General features: G+C 50.9%; 1 protein-coding gene across 1 annotated transcript in view; it reads right to left on the reverse strand.

Moving 5' to 3' along the window:
* Positions 1 to 11,025: 11,025 nt before the first annotated feature.
* Positions 11,026 to 15,707, reverse strand: part of Qsox1 (quiescin sulfhydryl oxidase 1) — a 36,899-nt gene continuing 32,217 nt past the window's right edge. The window contains exons 11-12 of the mRNA XM_047520523.1: positions 14,415 to 14,594; positions 11,026 to 12,792 (exon numbers count right to left, since the gene is read on the reverse strand). Of these exons, the coding sequence (XP_047376479.1) occupies positions 12,032 to 12,792; positions 14,415 to 14,594 (941 nt within the window). The 3' untranslated portion in view covers positions 11,026 to 12,031. The remainder of the gene's footprint in view (positions 12,793 to 14,414; positions 14,595 to 15,707) is intronic.

The following is a 15,707-nucleotide window of genomic DNA, read 5'->3' on the forward strand; positions in this document are numbered from 1 at the left end:
ACGTTTTAAAACATGTCCACAAATTCACTGACACCTCCTGAAACACCCACACATCCATTCAGTCTTTTCAGTCACAGAAACGGAGGGTGGTGACAACCAGTGTTGCTCAGGCCACAGGCTAGACACAGAAAGGAATTCTTCCAGAGAGACGTGAATTAGCCACGCTCTCTCCCTCCATCCCGTAGGCGGGTAATCCACCGTGAAGGCCGCATTTCACACTTGTGCTCTGGAGTGGGCCTGAGGTGATTGCTCTAGGAGAGTGAGAATTGGAACCCAGTGGGCTAATTTGTCCCTTTTACCACACATTTCAGGGCTGCTACTCAAGGTCCAGCTTCACTGGGAGAAGGCATGGCCCCCTGACCAGCAAACCTGGCCGCTGGCCCCCGCGTGCCCGTCGCCTCATCGCCCTGCCCCTTGAGGCCTCCTGCCCTTCCAGGCCTCCCAGACCAGCTTGTCCTCAGGAGCCAAGGATGAGGCGGCAGCAGTGTAGACGCTGGGGGTATTTGCTCGGGTCTGCAGTCTCTGGCCACTCGCCTGTGGACAGGAGTTCCTCATTGTGAGACAGGTGCTGTGACCCTCCTCCTCACACTCTGGGCTTTGGCCGTGGGTTTGGCTATGGGGCCAGAATGCTTTCCCACCACTCCTGCATTTTCTTTTATTAGCTTCGTCATTTTTATCTTCCCCGTTTAGGTTTCGAAGCCTACGCCATACCTCTTTGGTATAACGCAGAGGCCTGTTTTCTTGTTCCCCATACTATGGTCACTTAGAGTGGCCGACACATTGATTTATGGTGCCACCCTTATTATACGCGGTTTCCACATTTTCATGGGTCTTCCTTTTGAGCTTTTTGTTATGATCCAAGGATCCATTTATTTGTTTCTACAGTAAAATAACTTCTTAAAGTTATTAACCGCGGCCACTTTGTAGTATGTTCTAATTTCTCGTAGGGCAATCCTCCGGCTTTCTCTTGCTTTCTCCAAAACTGACTCGGCTGGTTGCTTCTCCCTGAGAACCTAGAGGACTTTAAATGCCCATGTAAATTTCAGAATAAGATTCTTGAGTTTCACACACACACACACAAAAATGATAAAAATAATTCCTGTGGACTTTAGATTGGTGTTTGATATTGGATTTTAGAATAATTTGAGAACCCTCTTTTTTCCTTCCTTGTTCCTGGGGACTGAATCCGGGACCTTGTGCAGGCTGAACCATGCTCTGCCCTGAGCTCCAGCCCCAGCCCCTATCTTTACAATCTTAAACTGTCTAGTCATAACCACAGAACACCTGTCCATTAGTGAGCTCTTCATGTCCTTTACAAGAACTTCTCTTTTATTTTCTCCTCTGCATTTATCACTGTTAGCTCCTTGTTCATTTATTTCTTTACCTGATTATAGTCTCTTCCTATCATTTTGTCACAGAACTGTAACCAAAGACCCCTCTCCTCTTCCCACCCTGTCCCTAGTGCCTTGATCTTACTGACCCTACTTTACTGATGAAAAATACTGAGGTTCAGAAAAGTTGAACTCCCCAAGGCCGCAGAGGGAGCCAGCCACGGGCCAGGATCTGCAGTGGAAGAGAGGCGAGGAGAAGCACGGTGGGGTCAGACAGTGGAGGGCACAGGCTGAACTAGGACTTGACCTTTATTCCTGTTGGTAAAAGGGCGATGCTGAGACTGAACAGGGACCAGGGTTTAGGGGCCTTCCCAGCATGGGGCAGAGAGAGAGAAAGTGGGGTCCAAGGCACAGGACGAAGACTGCGGGGAACAAAGGGAGAGAGCAGAGGGCCTTCAGAGCGAGGAGAATTCATCGGCAGGATGGGAAGGGAGCCTTCCAGTCCTGAGGAGAGGGGGCAGAAGCCCCGCCGGTCAAGACTAGGAGCTGGAGAGCTGGAGGGGCCAGACTTCCCACAGAGAGGCTGAGTGGCAACTGAGTTCAGAGGAGTCGGGAGGGTGATCGGGAGAGACAGGCAGTGACTCTGTCCCCCCATGAGAAAGGGCCATCCTCATGGAAGAAATTAAGTGAAGAAAACCAGGTGCCCCTGGTGCTGGCGGAGCCTTGCCCTGTGCAGAGAATGGGTGTGAGGAGCACAGAGGTCCTGGCAGAGCTGCTTACGCCCAGGGAGGGGCGCATGGCGGCAGGCAGACAGGGCTGGGAGGGAGACCTGTCCCTGGTGTCCTCCTGGATTTTTTTGCATACTCGAGCATGTGTAACCTATTCAAAGCAATTAATGAAATAAACTTTTTTAAAAAAAGAACAAAGGATGAGAAAGGACTTCGGGAGGGGTAAAGAACTTCGAAGCCATAAAGCGCTTTTGCCTTTGAAGAATGGTACTGGGCCTCCAGAGAAAAGTCCCCCCACGGAACCCCCCAGGCAAGCAGGGCCCCTCACTGTGCTCCTCCCTGGAAGGGTGTGTCCAGGACGCTGTGTCTCCATGACCCAGTGCCCAGTGCCTCTGTGGCACTCTGCTCCCAGTGGTGCCGCCTGGTGGTCCTCTACTGCCCAGGTGTCTAAGGTCCAGCGGCCATAGTAAGCCCGGGCCCACTGTGACAGTACAGAAGGCCCGGATGCTAATCATGAGAACACAGATGGACTCCTCTCTCTGTGCCCTGGCATGGTCGGCCACGCTGTTAACCCCACGTGGGCTTTTGTGCAGATGAGGAATCTCAGGCTCAGAGAAGCAGCTGCCCAAGTTTACATGGTCAGTAAGTGGGAGCATCAGGATTTGAACCCAAGTCTTCTTGACCATAAAATCCCCCTTCCTCTACAATGTAGCTGCTTCCTAGTAACCTTGTTCACTTAACCTTTGAAGCCCTTTCATGTTGAAGGCACTGTGCCCAGTATGACAGGGTATGAACATGAATGACATGCTTTGAGAGGTGCAGATCCTGGAATGTGTCCCTGTTCATTCACAAGATGGATACAAACACCTGTTATGTGTCCAGCACTGAGTTAGGCCAAGGACTGCAATGAAAGCAAGGACGATCATCCTGAGTCCACGGAGCTTAGAGGAGCTGGTGGAGGAGACAATCACCCTGGGCACTGTGGTAAGTACTCTTGTGGCAGTGACCAGGGGTGTTCCTGGTGCTCACAGAGGGGTACCCAGCTTAGAGTCAGCAGGCCAGGAGGGCTTTCCAGAGGGAGTGACATCTCAGCAGACTCTAACTCAGGGCACAGCTGAAATCCACAGGGCAGGCCAGGGCAGAGATAAATAAGTGCTGTGAGCGCGGTCCCTTCTGGGACACAGATGTGCGCTGCCTGAGTACCCGGCGCATGGGCACATTCCTCGCCCCCACACAGATAATGCCCTCTGCCAATTTTCCTGAAAAATGACCTGTGTAGTTAGAGAATGAGTGCAGTGGAACTTTCCCCTCTTCTAAATCAACAATGCAAATTATAAATTATAATTACCAATGGCAATGCAACGGCAAACGGGAACTGTCCCTTGGCCTCCACGCTGGAAGGCAAAAGGGAGAGGTGATGAGTATGGATGCCCCTGGAACGGAAGAGGACCTGGTTGACTGTCACCATGTGGGAACAGGTCCCATGTGGGCAGGTCTTCTGGCTGGTGGACTTGAAGTTATTCCAGGTTTTAGGCACAGTCTCTGATTATTTCCTTAGGATAGACTACTGCATTACTGAACCAAAGGAAATAAACATTTTAAAGGCTGACATGTATTTTCATGCTGCTTTATTTTCAAAAATGTTCTACAACTTACATTATGACCTTTGCAGCACCAGGTTGTATTGTTACATGATATATGCAAAATGATAGCAAGCGGATGCAGAGTTGACGCCTATGATCCCAGTGACTCGGGAGCTAACATAGGAAAAAAGGAAATAGGGCCGGGGGTGTGGTCAGTGCAGAGTACACCCTAACTTTTCACTTCTTCATTGAAGCAGAATATTGCTTCATATGTTTATTGATCTTTGTGTTTCTTCTTTTGTGAACTGACAGTTTTGGCTCATTAAAAGTGTTTTTGGAAAAAAATAATAGTATGACTTTTTAGGCTACTGCTGTAGGGGTTAGGTCAGTATTGATGTTCTTTCGTGTTCCCACAGTCCAGGTCTCTGAAACTGCCCAATTAGCCTACACTGGGTCACGTGCCTTCCATCTTGGCTAGGGAGGAGAGGGCAGCTTGATCAACGGCCCTACCAAGACTGCCCATAGTGGGGAAGTGGTGTCTGGGGCAAAGAAATCTATAAGCTGCGTCCAGAAGCAGTTGAAGGAATGTGGGGCACATGAATTGATTCACCTTAGGCTGAACACCGTGCCCCAGGTATTGGTCAGTTCTTCTAGAAGAGAGTACAGCCTAGAGTTTCTCTGAAGATTAGACCCTTCTATACCTAAAGTTCAAAAAGATAAGTTAAATATCTCTCCCTGTACTTATCATATTTATGGATACTTTATATTTCTTAAAGGTTTATTTCTTTTTAATAATTATGATTACATACCTACTTTTCTTCACTCATATTATACCAGAATTACCTGCCATTGATTTTGTTCAAATACAAATTTTTTTGTTTTGTTTTGTTTTGTTTTTGCGGTGCTGGGGATTTGAACCCAGGGCCTCGTGCTTGCAAGGCAAGCATTCCACCAACTGAGCTATCTCCCCAGCCCCAAATACAAATTTTAATGACTGAGTCGTTATGGATTATCAAATATATTTATTCTACATCCATTTGCAAGAAGTTTAGTTTTTTTTAGTTAGACATATAATTAATAAAATAATGTATATAAATAAAAGTGTTTTGAGTGTACAAGTAATATTTAATTTAAAAAAATCAATGGGGCCTGGGGATGTAGCTCAGGGGAATGTGCCCAGCATGTGCAATGCCCTGGGTTTGATCCCCAGTATTGGAAAAGGAAAAAAAAAAAAAAGAAGAAAGAAAGAAAATGAGAATACAGATAAGTAAGAAGAAAAATGCTCACAATCCACCCCTGAGTACTAACCACTATTACCATTTTGGTGTATACATCCCAGATTTTCACCAGTGCATTCAATATCCATAAATATGTGTGTGTGTGTGTGTGTGTGTGTGTGTGTATACATCTTGTTAAAAATAAGAACACAATATACAGAATTGTTTTTTAACTTGATTATTTTACTTGACAATGTGGTATAAAAATAATTTCAGGTTAAAAATATGTATTCAAGTCATTTTTTAGTGTCTGCATTATATTCCTTTATAATGATATACCACAATTTAATCAATCTAACATTTTTGGGATTTAGGTTAATCTCTCTTTGATAACACACATATATCTAATACAGCAAATCTTAGTAAATATCCTCAATTACCTCCCTAAGATAAATTCCAGAAATAGAACTGCTGGATCAAAGGTCATATATATTTTCTTAAGGTTTTTAAAACATTTTACCAGTTATATTCCATTATGAATCATTATATATATTTCCAAAAAATTGTATTCATTTATGTTCCACTGACAGTATATGAGAGGACTCAGAGGCAGATTGTGTTTTCTTAAAATGGCTTCACCCTTATCTCCCATCTTTCCAGAACTTTGTCAGGCCCTTTTCAAGTGGTGGAGCCGAGGACATCCCCTTGAACCTGAGCAGACCTTCGTACCTGCACCCTGGGTCCACCACTGCATCTGCCTCAACGGATGAAGAATAGCAAAAGTAATGCTATGTGACTTCTGAGGCGAGCGTGTGAAAATGCTACCCACCTCCCCCTCGTTGCCTTTGGATCTGGCCTTGGAGTCCAGCCACCATCTGTGGGCAGCCCATGGAGAGGCCCATGTGGAAAGGAGCGAGTTCCCTGCGCTCAGCCCCAACCAGATCGCCAGCACCAACTTGCCCGGTGGTCCCACCCAGACATACTGCATGGGCAGATGACTGTTCTCTGCTGAGCTCAGCTCATGCTGCAGGTTCATGAGCAAAATTAGAGACCACTGTTGTCCCAAACCTAAGTTCTAGAGAGGTCATCACACAGCCATAGGTAATCGATACTTCTCTTTCCCTTTATTGTAGCTCTTATTATTGTTAATTACTGTATCTTTGCCAACAGGATAGGCAAGAAGTGGCAACTCTCATTTCGTTTTAATACATTGGTCCATTATTTTCAATAGGGTTTTAGTGCTTTTCTTATTCACAATAGAATGTTAAGGTCCTTTAATTCTATTTATCTTCCTTTCAAAAGGGATATTTTTGTTTCAAGAAAATTCAACATTTAAGCTAGGGCCAGGATTTGGGCCAGGCTACTGGGACTCTCCTCTTGGTGTTCATATTTGGTGTATATTCTTCCATACTTTTTCTAGACAGATATACATATACAGATACATGCAGATATGGTATAGATATGGTATCTTCATAGATATGTATCCTTCTTGAACATTTCCAGGTCTTATTCATGAAGGCCAAGCTCATTCTAAGACTGCTAGCTGTGCAAGAATAAGATTCTTTTGCCATATTTATGGCATTTATTTTTCCCAGTTACCAAATATGCCATTTGATTTTGTTTTCTATTTCAACTTATTTTCAAAGAAGCAATGTCAAGTTGAGTGAAGTCTCACCTTAGTTTCCCATTGCTTCTATGCTTTTAAAAACAGTAAGGTAGTGAACTAGTCATAAGAACAATGTCCTGTGCATTTCCAAAGCTAGAAGGATTTCAAGTTTTCACCATAAATAAATAAATAGAGGAGATATGTTTACATGCATGTAAACATTACATAGTGTATATATCTATCAAAATATCACATTATCCCATTAATATGTGGTTTCAAATATGTATCAGTTTAAAAAAAATTTTTTTTAAGTGAAGTATACAACTGTGCTTTCCTTTTTTGTTGTTTTTGCATGAGTTTTGGTATTTGGTGTGAAAGTGGGATCTTACCTGAATTCACCCCCAAATGATCCATATTCTCTTCCCCAGTGGTAAACAATTGCCCCACAACCCCAAGGCAGAAAGCTCTGTGACCATGATAACCTTGAGATGGCTAAGAACTTGGTGGGGACATTGTAAACAAAATCAAGCAGGGCGTGATTTTCAGTCCCTTCCCACTGAGCTGCCCCTCCATGGTGGACAGAAGCTTCCGGATTCTCTGGTGAGAGGCAGGCCAAGCCAACACTGAGGGAGGCGGGGAAGTTTAATGGACAGAGCCAGAGGCCACCCTCCTGGGGAACTTGGTGGCCCCAAGGGAAAGGCTTTTGCTCTCAGGGTGGAGATGAACAATCCTCTGAACAAGCACCAATTCTCCAGCCTTGTTGGGTAGACTCCTCCCAGAATCCACAGAGAGTTCAGGAGTCTTCCTAACTCCCTCAGAGACTGCCCCTTAGCTCTGTGTCCTGCATCCTCAGACATCCCCACCTCTACCCTGTGATCTCCAGACTCTTTTCTGTGACCCATGCTTGCCATCCCCCATCCCACCCTAGGCAGCAGTGAAACCTAGAAAGGGACCATGAAGGTGACCAGAGACTGCAGTCCCAGGACCCTCTCTGTGGCCACAGCATGCTACTCTCTCCAGAGGCACCACGCCTGAGAAGAGGTCTCCTCCATCCTGAGTAGTCACCAGGGCTCCAAGAGCTGGCCCCTCCATTAAGGAGACCACACTGCTGGGTCAGTCTGAAGGGCTGAGGTCCAGCAGGGTCTAGAGGACTGAGAGGACCATGAGTTCCCTCGTGGGTGTGGATGACCCCTCAGGGCTGCAAAGCAGGGGGAAGCATGGGTCAGAATGGGATAGGCTAGGCCAGCCTGGACGCCCAGGAGCCTGACCTGGTGTGGAGATACAAGAGCAGGCACAGGTGGGGGGGTGGACAGGCTGTTCCCTTGGGATTTGGCTTAGCCCTTAAAGCCAGGAATCCTGCTGGCCTGCTTCCACAGCAACCTTCCCCTCAGACGGCAATGGGGAGGCCAGGGGCCAGGGAAGGGGTACATGGAGGCAGCTCTGGAAGGTCACTGTGAGGGGAAACCTGGTGGGGTCAGCACAGAGGAGGCTAGGGCACTGTGCCCAAACTGTCAGGCTGTGTGAGCTTTCCTCTTCCACAGCTGTCCTGGACCTCCATCAGGACACAAATCAAGAGGTTGTGGCTCCTTTAGCCAGAAGTCCTTGCCCCTGGAGGGCCCTACAGGGACAAACTCACCTCTGCTCCCCACTGAGCTGGCAGTGAACCAGGGGCAGGGACCCCAGGGGGAGCAATAAGCCAAGGCTGCAGCCTCCTTTTGTGGATGAGAAAGTTGAAGTGGAGGAAGTGAATGGTTCACCCAAGGTCACGTCCATGTGGTCAGTGACCCCTCTTCTATCCAGCCCTCCACGGACCTGAGACAGGACACTTCTGCCTTCACACAAGGAATGGGGCAAGAGCTCTACAACAGGTGGATTTCCTTGAGGATGTCCCCACTCCCAGTCACCAACACACCACACCCCAGAAATCATCCCATATGGTCTTCTAGTCAGGTGTCAACCACCAGACTTCAAATTAGAAAATCAAAAGAGCAATTAATGTTCTTGCTGGAGGGCTGGCACGTTCAGTCCCAACACTAGCCTGGTCTCTGCTCTAACTGGACCAGAACGTGAACAGAATTGAAGGCTGAGAAGGCAGAGGGTCAAAGCTTGAGGGTTGGGAGAGCGGATCTGGGTTCTAGACCTAGATCTATCTCTAGCCATTTGTGAGAACAAAGGCAAATTTATTTATTTTGGTGGGGACAAAGGGCATAGGACATTTGTTAATCTCCTTAAATCTCAATTTCTTCATCTAGGGCTGTTGGGGGATTAAATGAGATTTAAATGAGTGCAAAGATTAAAAGTGGTAATTATGGATTCTGCAGTAGCATAAACATTTCGTAGATAGAGACGAACTCCAAAGCTTTTTAGAAGACACCTCGTGAAGGAGCTGGGGATAAGCTGAAATAGACAGGAGCAGGGAGGCACTGTCTCCACTCAACACCTTCGTGAGCCCTGGACAGTAGGACCTGATGTGGTGGCTCGAGGGCTGGCACCTGCAGGCACTCCAAGGGACACCTTCGCAGAATATCCTATGTGAAAGCCCCCCCCACGGGGCCCCTTGAGTTTTAGTAAAACAGGAGATGGACATCAACAGTGGGCTATCATCACTGAGCACTTGCTGTTGGTCCAGCATGGCACAACAGTCCGGAAAATTAGGTACTTTACTGTCACTGACGGGGGACCCAAAGTCACACGACCAGTGTCAGGAGCTGGACTCACACCTAGATGTCAGATTCCAGAGTCCATTCTCTTCAAGGCTGGACTGTCCCTACCTCTGAGGCCAGATTTAAGGGCTCCTCTGTGCCCTCCTGGATGGAAGGCACTTGGGCTTGCCCATGCCAGGACTTCTAGGGAGGAGCCTGGCCAGAAGCAGGCCACCCTGCGTGGTTCTCCAAGAAGGCAGAAATGAGCGGCCCCCAGGGCTGAGGTCCCTGAGCACCTGCACACCGGTCAGCCCAGCCCCCACTTCCTCCACCTCCTGGCTCACATCTAGGGCAGGGGGAAGCTCCCGGACCCCCTCCCTGCTGCTCTGCATCCTCCAGAGGGCACGTTTCACAATCTGGAATCCTTCCTCCCAAACTCCGTAACAGGGGGGTGAGGGTGCTCCTGTCTTACCCCAGTTTCTTGCCCAATATGGCACCGAGTTAATCTTTCAAACTTAAAAACAAAGTCCCTTGCTCGGAATTATTTTTTCGATTCCCATTTTCTTTGTTGGGCAGGGCACATGCTCTCCCCTTTGCCTTTGGTCAGACTTTCCTCCTTATTTTCCTAGCTAACACCCACTCATCCTTCCCTCCCAGCTCAGTTGCCATCTTGAGGAAATCATTCCTGAACCTTCAGGAGGTGACATGTTGGACAGAGGTAGGTTTCTTTGTCTGGGCCCCCCAAAAGAAGTCTTTGCTTTACAGGACTCCTCTGGGGACCCTCTTCTGCCATGTAAGCCTCCCAAGGGACAGAGAAACAACCTAGAAAGACTCAGTGATCCCCAGCTCCCTGTCTGGCAGCCTGGGCGGGGGAGGGGACCAGCTGGTGGGCAGGCTGGCTTATCGAAGCCATGGACAAGAGCCCTGGGGAAATCAAAGTGAAAGGCGGCAGTTCTGCTGAGGAGTCCCACCCCATCTATCAATCAGAGGGGCTTGGACAGGGCAAAAAGAAGCTTGCTGTGATGGGGAAATCCACACCACTAAGTGGGTCCCAAATAAGGACCCGTTTCCTGTCTCTGACCCTGTGGATAGACACTGTGGGCTGGAGTAGCCCGTGACAGCATTTCCAGCAGAGACCCAGTCCTAAACACCCAGGTTTGGTTTTGGAGCTCCGGGGCTTGCTGACCGAACACTGTCTTTGCCATCTTCTAAGGATGCAGGGGTGGGCACTGCACCCTATCTGATTGTGTGCAGGCCTGTGGGTGTCTCAGATTCCCAGCCAGGGCCCAGAGATCCTGCCCAGGAGGATGGAGGGAGCAGGTGGGTGACCCTAGCTGCACCCCAGGAGCTAAAGAGGTTAGGTGACACAGCAAGGAACAGGGGAGGGGGACCTGCCTGCCTCCCCCCAGCTGCCCCAACACAGGGGGTGTCCTTGGCCTTCCAACTGCTCCGCCCATGCAGAGGCCATCTGAGCTGTGAGAAGATGTCACAGAAAACCCCAAATCCGATTGAGGCTCCTGCTCCCCCTTAATGAGGTTCATTACCAGTTGCTCTGATCCTTATAAAACCAGGCAGGCTGGATTAGGGGCAAGCTCTCTAATCGTGAGACCCCTCCCTGCTGAGCAGCCAGCCAGGCCAGCCTGATAAACAAGTCCTCCCTCCAGGAAGAGCTGAGCCAGGTGCAAACAGGCTTCTCAGGGCTCTGGGCAGGCAGGAGGCCGCTACGCTCACTCAGGCTCGTGCCAAGGCCTATGGGGACGGCAGGGCTCCTGAGCGCTGCTGGCAGTGGGGAGGGCTTCTCTCCCATGTCCCTGGTGAGAGCTGTGTGCCTTCTGTGTTCAGGCGAGGTTGGGTGCCGAGCACCCTGCCCAGACCGGGCCCGGGGTCTCCAAGGAGCAAGTAAAGAATACACAGGCGCTGCCTCAGCGAGAATGATTTATTCAGCACCCTCCCAAGCAGCGGGAGAGGGAACTGGCATGAGTACAGCCAGTCCTCCCCTCAGACCTTGAAAGAGAGGACACTCCCCTCACTGTCCTCAACCCATCACCCTCCACATCTGAAGGACAGCATGGAGACCAAAATAAAAAACAAAGACCCAGTTAAGAGGGATGCAGCCCAATGGGGAGAAGTCAAAGCTTGTCCCCTTCCCCCTGGGCTAAGCACCAAGGCATCTACGATCCCAGCGCCTTTCCCCTCACCTACCACCACCCCTCAGGTCACCAACCAAGCCACACACCTTTCAGTCCAGCAACTGTCACCCTCCCATCAGGGCAAGTCCACCAGCCCTAACCTATACTACTCTTATAGCAGATATCCTCACCCAGAAAGCATTATTTCCAGAAGCTTCCAGTCCCCCAACCCCATCCTGAGCCAAGAGCCCCACACAGATCTGAGGAGCTGAAGGCTGGGCAGGCCAGAAAGGGTCTGAGTGTGTCCTTCTTTTTCAGGTATAAAGACCTCTTTGTGTCCAGACTGGGGAAGCAATGCAGTGAGGAAGTCCACTCGGCCCCCTAGCCTGGGAGGCCCTCCTCTGGATGAGACACCTTGGAAATTCTAGGCTCACTTGCCCCAATTTAAGGGCTAAGACCAAGCAGAAGAAATTGAGTCTTTAGCAAGAATGAAGCAGGACTTCAAATAAGCTGGAAAACAGGAATGTGGTGCTGAGGGGCAGGGCTTGTGCCCTAATCCCCACACCAGAGGTGTGGCCTGCCCACTGCTGGGCAATGCACCTGGACCCTGTTCCTGTCTTTTGTATCTATGGAACTCTCTTTCCAGCAGATGCAGGGGGTTCACTGGAGCAGCTGGCTTTCCTGGACTTCCCATCTCCCAACAGGGACAGAGGCTGGAGGAAGGCAAGGGGGCAAGGGGCCAGAAAAGCCCAAGAGATGGCAGCTCTCTTTCCTGCCCCTCACAAGCTGGATGGTTCAGGCTGCAGGGTGACCAGCATGGACCTTCAGGGCCCTCATCCTGGCCCTGAAGTAGGTGTACACTGCCAACAAGCCCATGAAGGACAGGGAGTAGAGCCCCACACAGAGGCTGATGTCCAGGTGGGAGAAGCCCCCTCCCAGCACCTGCAGCCACTGGCCTTGGCTGGACACAGCGAGGGCCCTGGGCATCCCCTCGGGGATGCCGGCCAGCTGCTTGGAGCCAGGGCCTCCTTGCCTCAGTGCCTCTCTGCGGCTCTCCTCAGCCCAGGCCCCAGCCAGCAGCACGGCCCTCGTGTCTCGCTTGTCCAGGTGCCGCTGCTCCTGGGGCTGCTCCAGGGCCCCTCTCTGGAGTGCGGCCGTGTGCTCAGGAGCAGCTCTGCTCATGGCAAGGCCCCACTGCAGCTCTGGGGTGCCATTTGCCTCAGGCATCTCAGCGGGGACATCTGGGACTGTGGCTCCAGGGGACTCCTTGAGCTCAGCCTGCTCAGAACCCAGTGTTGAATTTCTGGTCACCAGTTCCAGCACTCCCATGCCCAGCTTTGGGGTAGCTGCCAAACCCTGTGCACCCCTCCGGGGGGCTGGCCCAGCTGCAGGGAAGTCCAGGACCAGGTTTTGTGGGGAGAAGTGGGCCTTGAGAAAGTTGAGGGTGGCGCCCAGGTCCCACACAGGCTCCCCACTGAGTTCATTATGACAGGCAGAACAGAGTTCAGGAGGCGGCCACTGCACCTTGGGGAACTGGGGGTCCTCGCTGGGGGCACCTGGGGAGGGAAGCACACACAGGCTGGCTGAGACTCTCTGGGCCTGCCCAGGAGCCCAGACCTCCGCCATCTGCAACCAGGGGTGACAGCTGCAGATGGAAAGCCAGCAGACGCTGGCTCACAGCAAGCACCTGACCACTGACACCTCCTCACATGAGGATTCCTGCCCACCACACCCTTGCACTCTGTGTTTCCAGTCACTTCCCACTGGTGACCTGGCCCACTGTACTCCTTTGTGGTTCTGTTGCCAGTTTATATCCTGGCCCAGACATGGGAGAGGGTGAGAAGTCTTGGAATGATCTGTTTTGTAGTCTCTGGTTGGTCTTCTAGTATTTGTCTCCCCCTTCCCCCATCTTTCTGAAATTTTCCAAATTTGATACAGTGAAGTTCTTTGACTTTTGATGATTAAAGGGAAGATGTTTTAAGATAAGAGCTCACTGCTCAGGGCAGTTCCACAGGTGCTTCTACACTGCAGCCTCAGGGTAGGCAGATAGGAAGCTTGAGGCAGGTGTGGGAAGCCTGTCAGCCCAACCTTCTTGTAGGTAGCATCCTGATAGTTTTAACAAGGAAGAAGTTGCAGACTGCTAGGAAATAGCAGCAGAGGCAAGGGATGGCAATGCCAGAATGATTCTTTTGGAGGGGTCAGTAGGCAAAATCCAGGATGCAGCAAACAATTATGATCAGATCTGCAAAGTGAGCAGTGTGTACCTGCCAATAATCAGTGGGACCTGAAAGGACCCCACCAGACAGGTGAGGGAGCACTTACTTCTGGTCCTTGGGGAGGGGCTTGGATCCTAGTCCCCCAGCAGCAACTGGAGCTTGCTGAGGTCATGAGGCTGGAGGGTCAAATGGAGCACTTGGGGACAGGTAGGAAGGGGCGGTAGAAAAGACAGGCACACATCTTCTTTTCTAAGTCCACCAGGAAGCCCCAGGAGACCACACCAAGTGCAAGTGTCTGCACCTGCTCCATTCAGCTCCTTTAACCTGCTCTACCCGCAGGCGCCCACCCTGGCAGGGTTGTCACAGCCAAGCACTCCTGTCTCCCACACACAGCAGTCTCCTGTCCACAGATGGCTCCCTCCCACCCGCCATCCTTGGAATTTAAAGTTTTTGCCTGCAGGACCCAGCAGCTCCAGCACACAGGGAAGGAAGCACGGTACTCAGGAAGCAGAAGCCAAGGCCACCCATATCAGAACCAATCCCTGGCACCTGTCTCTTGTTTAGCCCACTGTGCCAGGAGCCCTGCCTGGGGAGTGGAAAAGCCCAGCTCTCTCCTCCCTGTTAGTCACAGTGAGGAGCCAGAAGCCAGAAAGCAGAACAGGGGAGGCAGAAGAGACCAGGACAGGCCATACAGAGGGGCCCTGGTGCAGGTGAAAGACAGTGACAGCTTCAGAAGACCAGTGTCTTATGGTGTCACAGCCTCAGTTTTCTCATCTAGAAAATGGCTCTAATGATACACATTGGTTAGCAGGGCTGGCGGAGCAGGTGAAAGGGCTCTGTGAGCTGAGAAGCACAGCTATTTCCAAGGTGATGGTAAGGGTCCCCCATCTCTGGTCCCAAATCCTGAACTACCTGCTTCCAAACCATAGATGACTCCAGCCTTGGAGGTGGCCCTGCCTTACCTGCGAGGCGAGCATTGACCCTGTTGTGGCCAGACCAGAGCCAGAGAACGGCTTCATTCCGACTCTGGACCTTGTGCATGGAGCCAACAGCCATCTGCTCAAAGTGGTCAGCACAGTCCCGGCAACCGAAGAAGAAACGGACATAGTTCCGGATGGCCTGGAGGACCTCCTGGCCTGGGGCTGCAGGGAGAGGGGAATGCCATGCGCAGGGTCCTCTGGGCTGCCTGCCCCTGCAGGCCTCACCACTGCTCCCTCCCCAGCTGCCTGTCCTCCCAGCTCTGCACAGGTACCCCACCTGTGTGACAAGAGTCCAGTGCTCCTTGCCTACTTCCTCCCCTTCCAGCAGTCACAAACTTCTATGCCCTGGGTCTCCTTCCAGGCCACCCATCTAGTCATCATCGTCTACACTCCTTGGCCGTCACTGCACCGCCCTCTGAGGCAATTTCATCTCGTGCCACCTCCAGCAGCGTTCACTCAGCTGATTATACCCTGGTCCTCCAAACACTTTATTCTGGAGGTCCTCTGAAATCTCAATGACCTCCCCTTCAGGCTCCCTCGCTGGCTCCTGTCCCAGCCATAGTCTGGGGTGCTGCCGGGCCAGGGCTCCTTCAGCACTCTTCTCTGCTTTCCCACTGGGGAGCCCATCCAGCCCCGTGGCTGTAACTGTCCTCTACATGTTAATATATCCTGGACCTCTCCAGGAACTCTGGACTCCAGTGTGCACATTTCCATTCAGATTACTTGACAGGCACATAACAGACCCGGCTCTGCGCTCCCCTCTGAAGTCTTGCCCTTGCTCGCCTATATGACCATCGTCCACCAGGGCTCAGGCTCCACACCCCTGAAGCCCATCTCCTCTTCCTCCAGTCCATCCTTAGGTCCCATCCACGCTACCTTCAAAACATTCCTGAACCTGACCACCTCTTCCATCGGCACACCGGCAACTACACTTTCAAGTTCATCACTCCTGAACTATCCCCACAGCTTCCGCCCCCTGTGGCCCACCCTCTACCAGCAGCCTTCCAAGGGCATTCACATTTGTGTCACTGCCCTGTGGTTTCCCATTACAGGAAACCAAGAAGGAAACCCATCCCTCAGCAAGGACCCCGTGCCCACCCGCTCAACTCCTCTGCCTGCCCACTTTGGCCTCAGCTCCCCAACCACCAGGCCCCAACCCTGGTCTTTTTATGTGCTATAAACACAAAAACTTGTTCTCTGCACCTGCCTTGTTCTAAGCCTGTCTTATGGGCTGAACTGTGTCCATTCAGAATTGTTATTTTGAAGTCCAATCCC

Source organism: Sciurus carolinensis, chromosome 12 (genome assembly GCF_902686445.1).
Source record: "Sciurus carolinensis chromosome 12, mSciCar1.2, whole genome shotgun sequence".
NCBI lineage: Eukaryota > Metazoa > Chordata > Mammalia > Rodentia > Sciuridae > Sciurus > Sciurus carolinensis.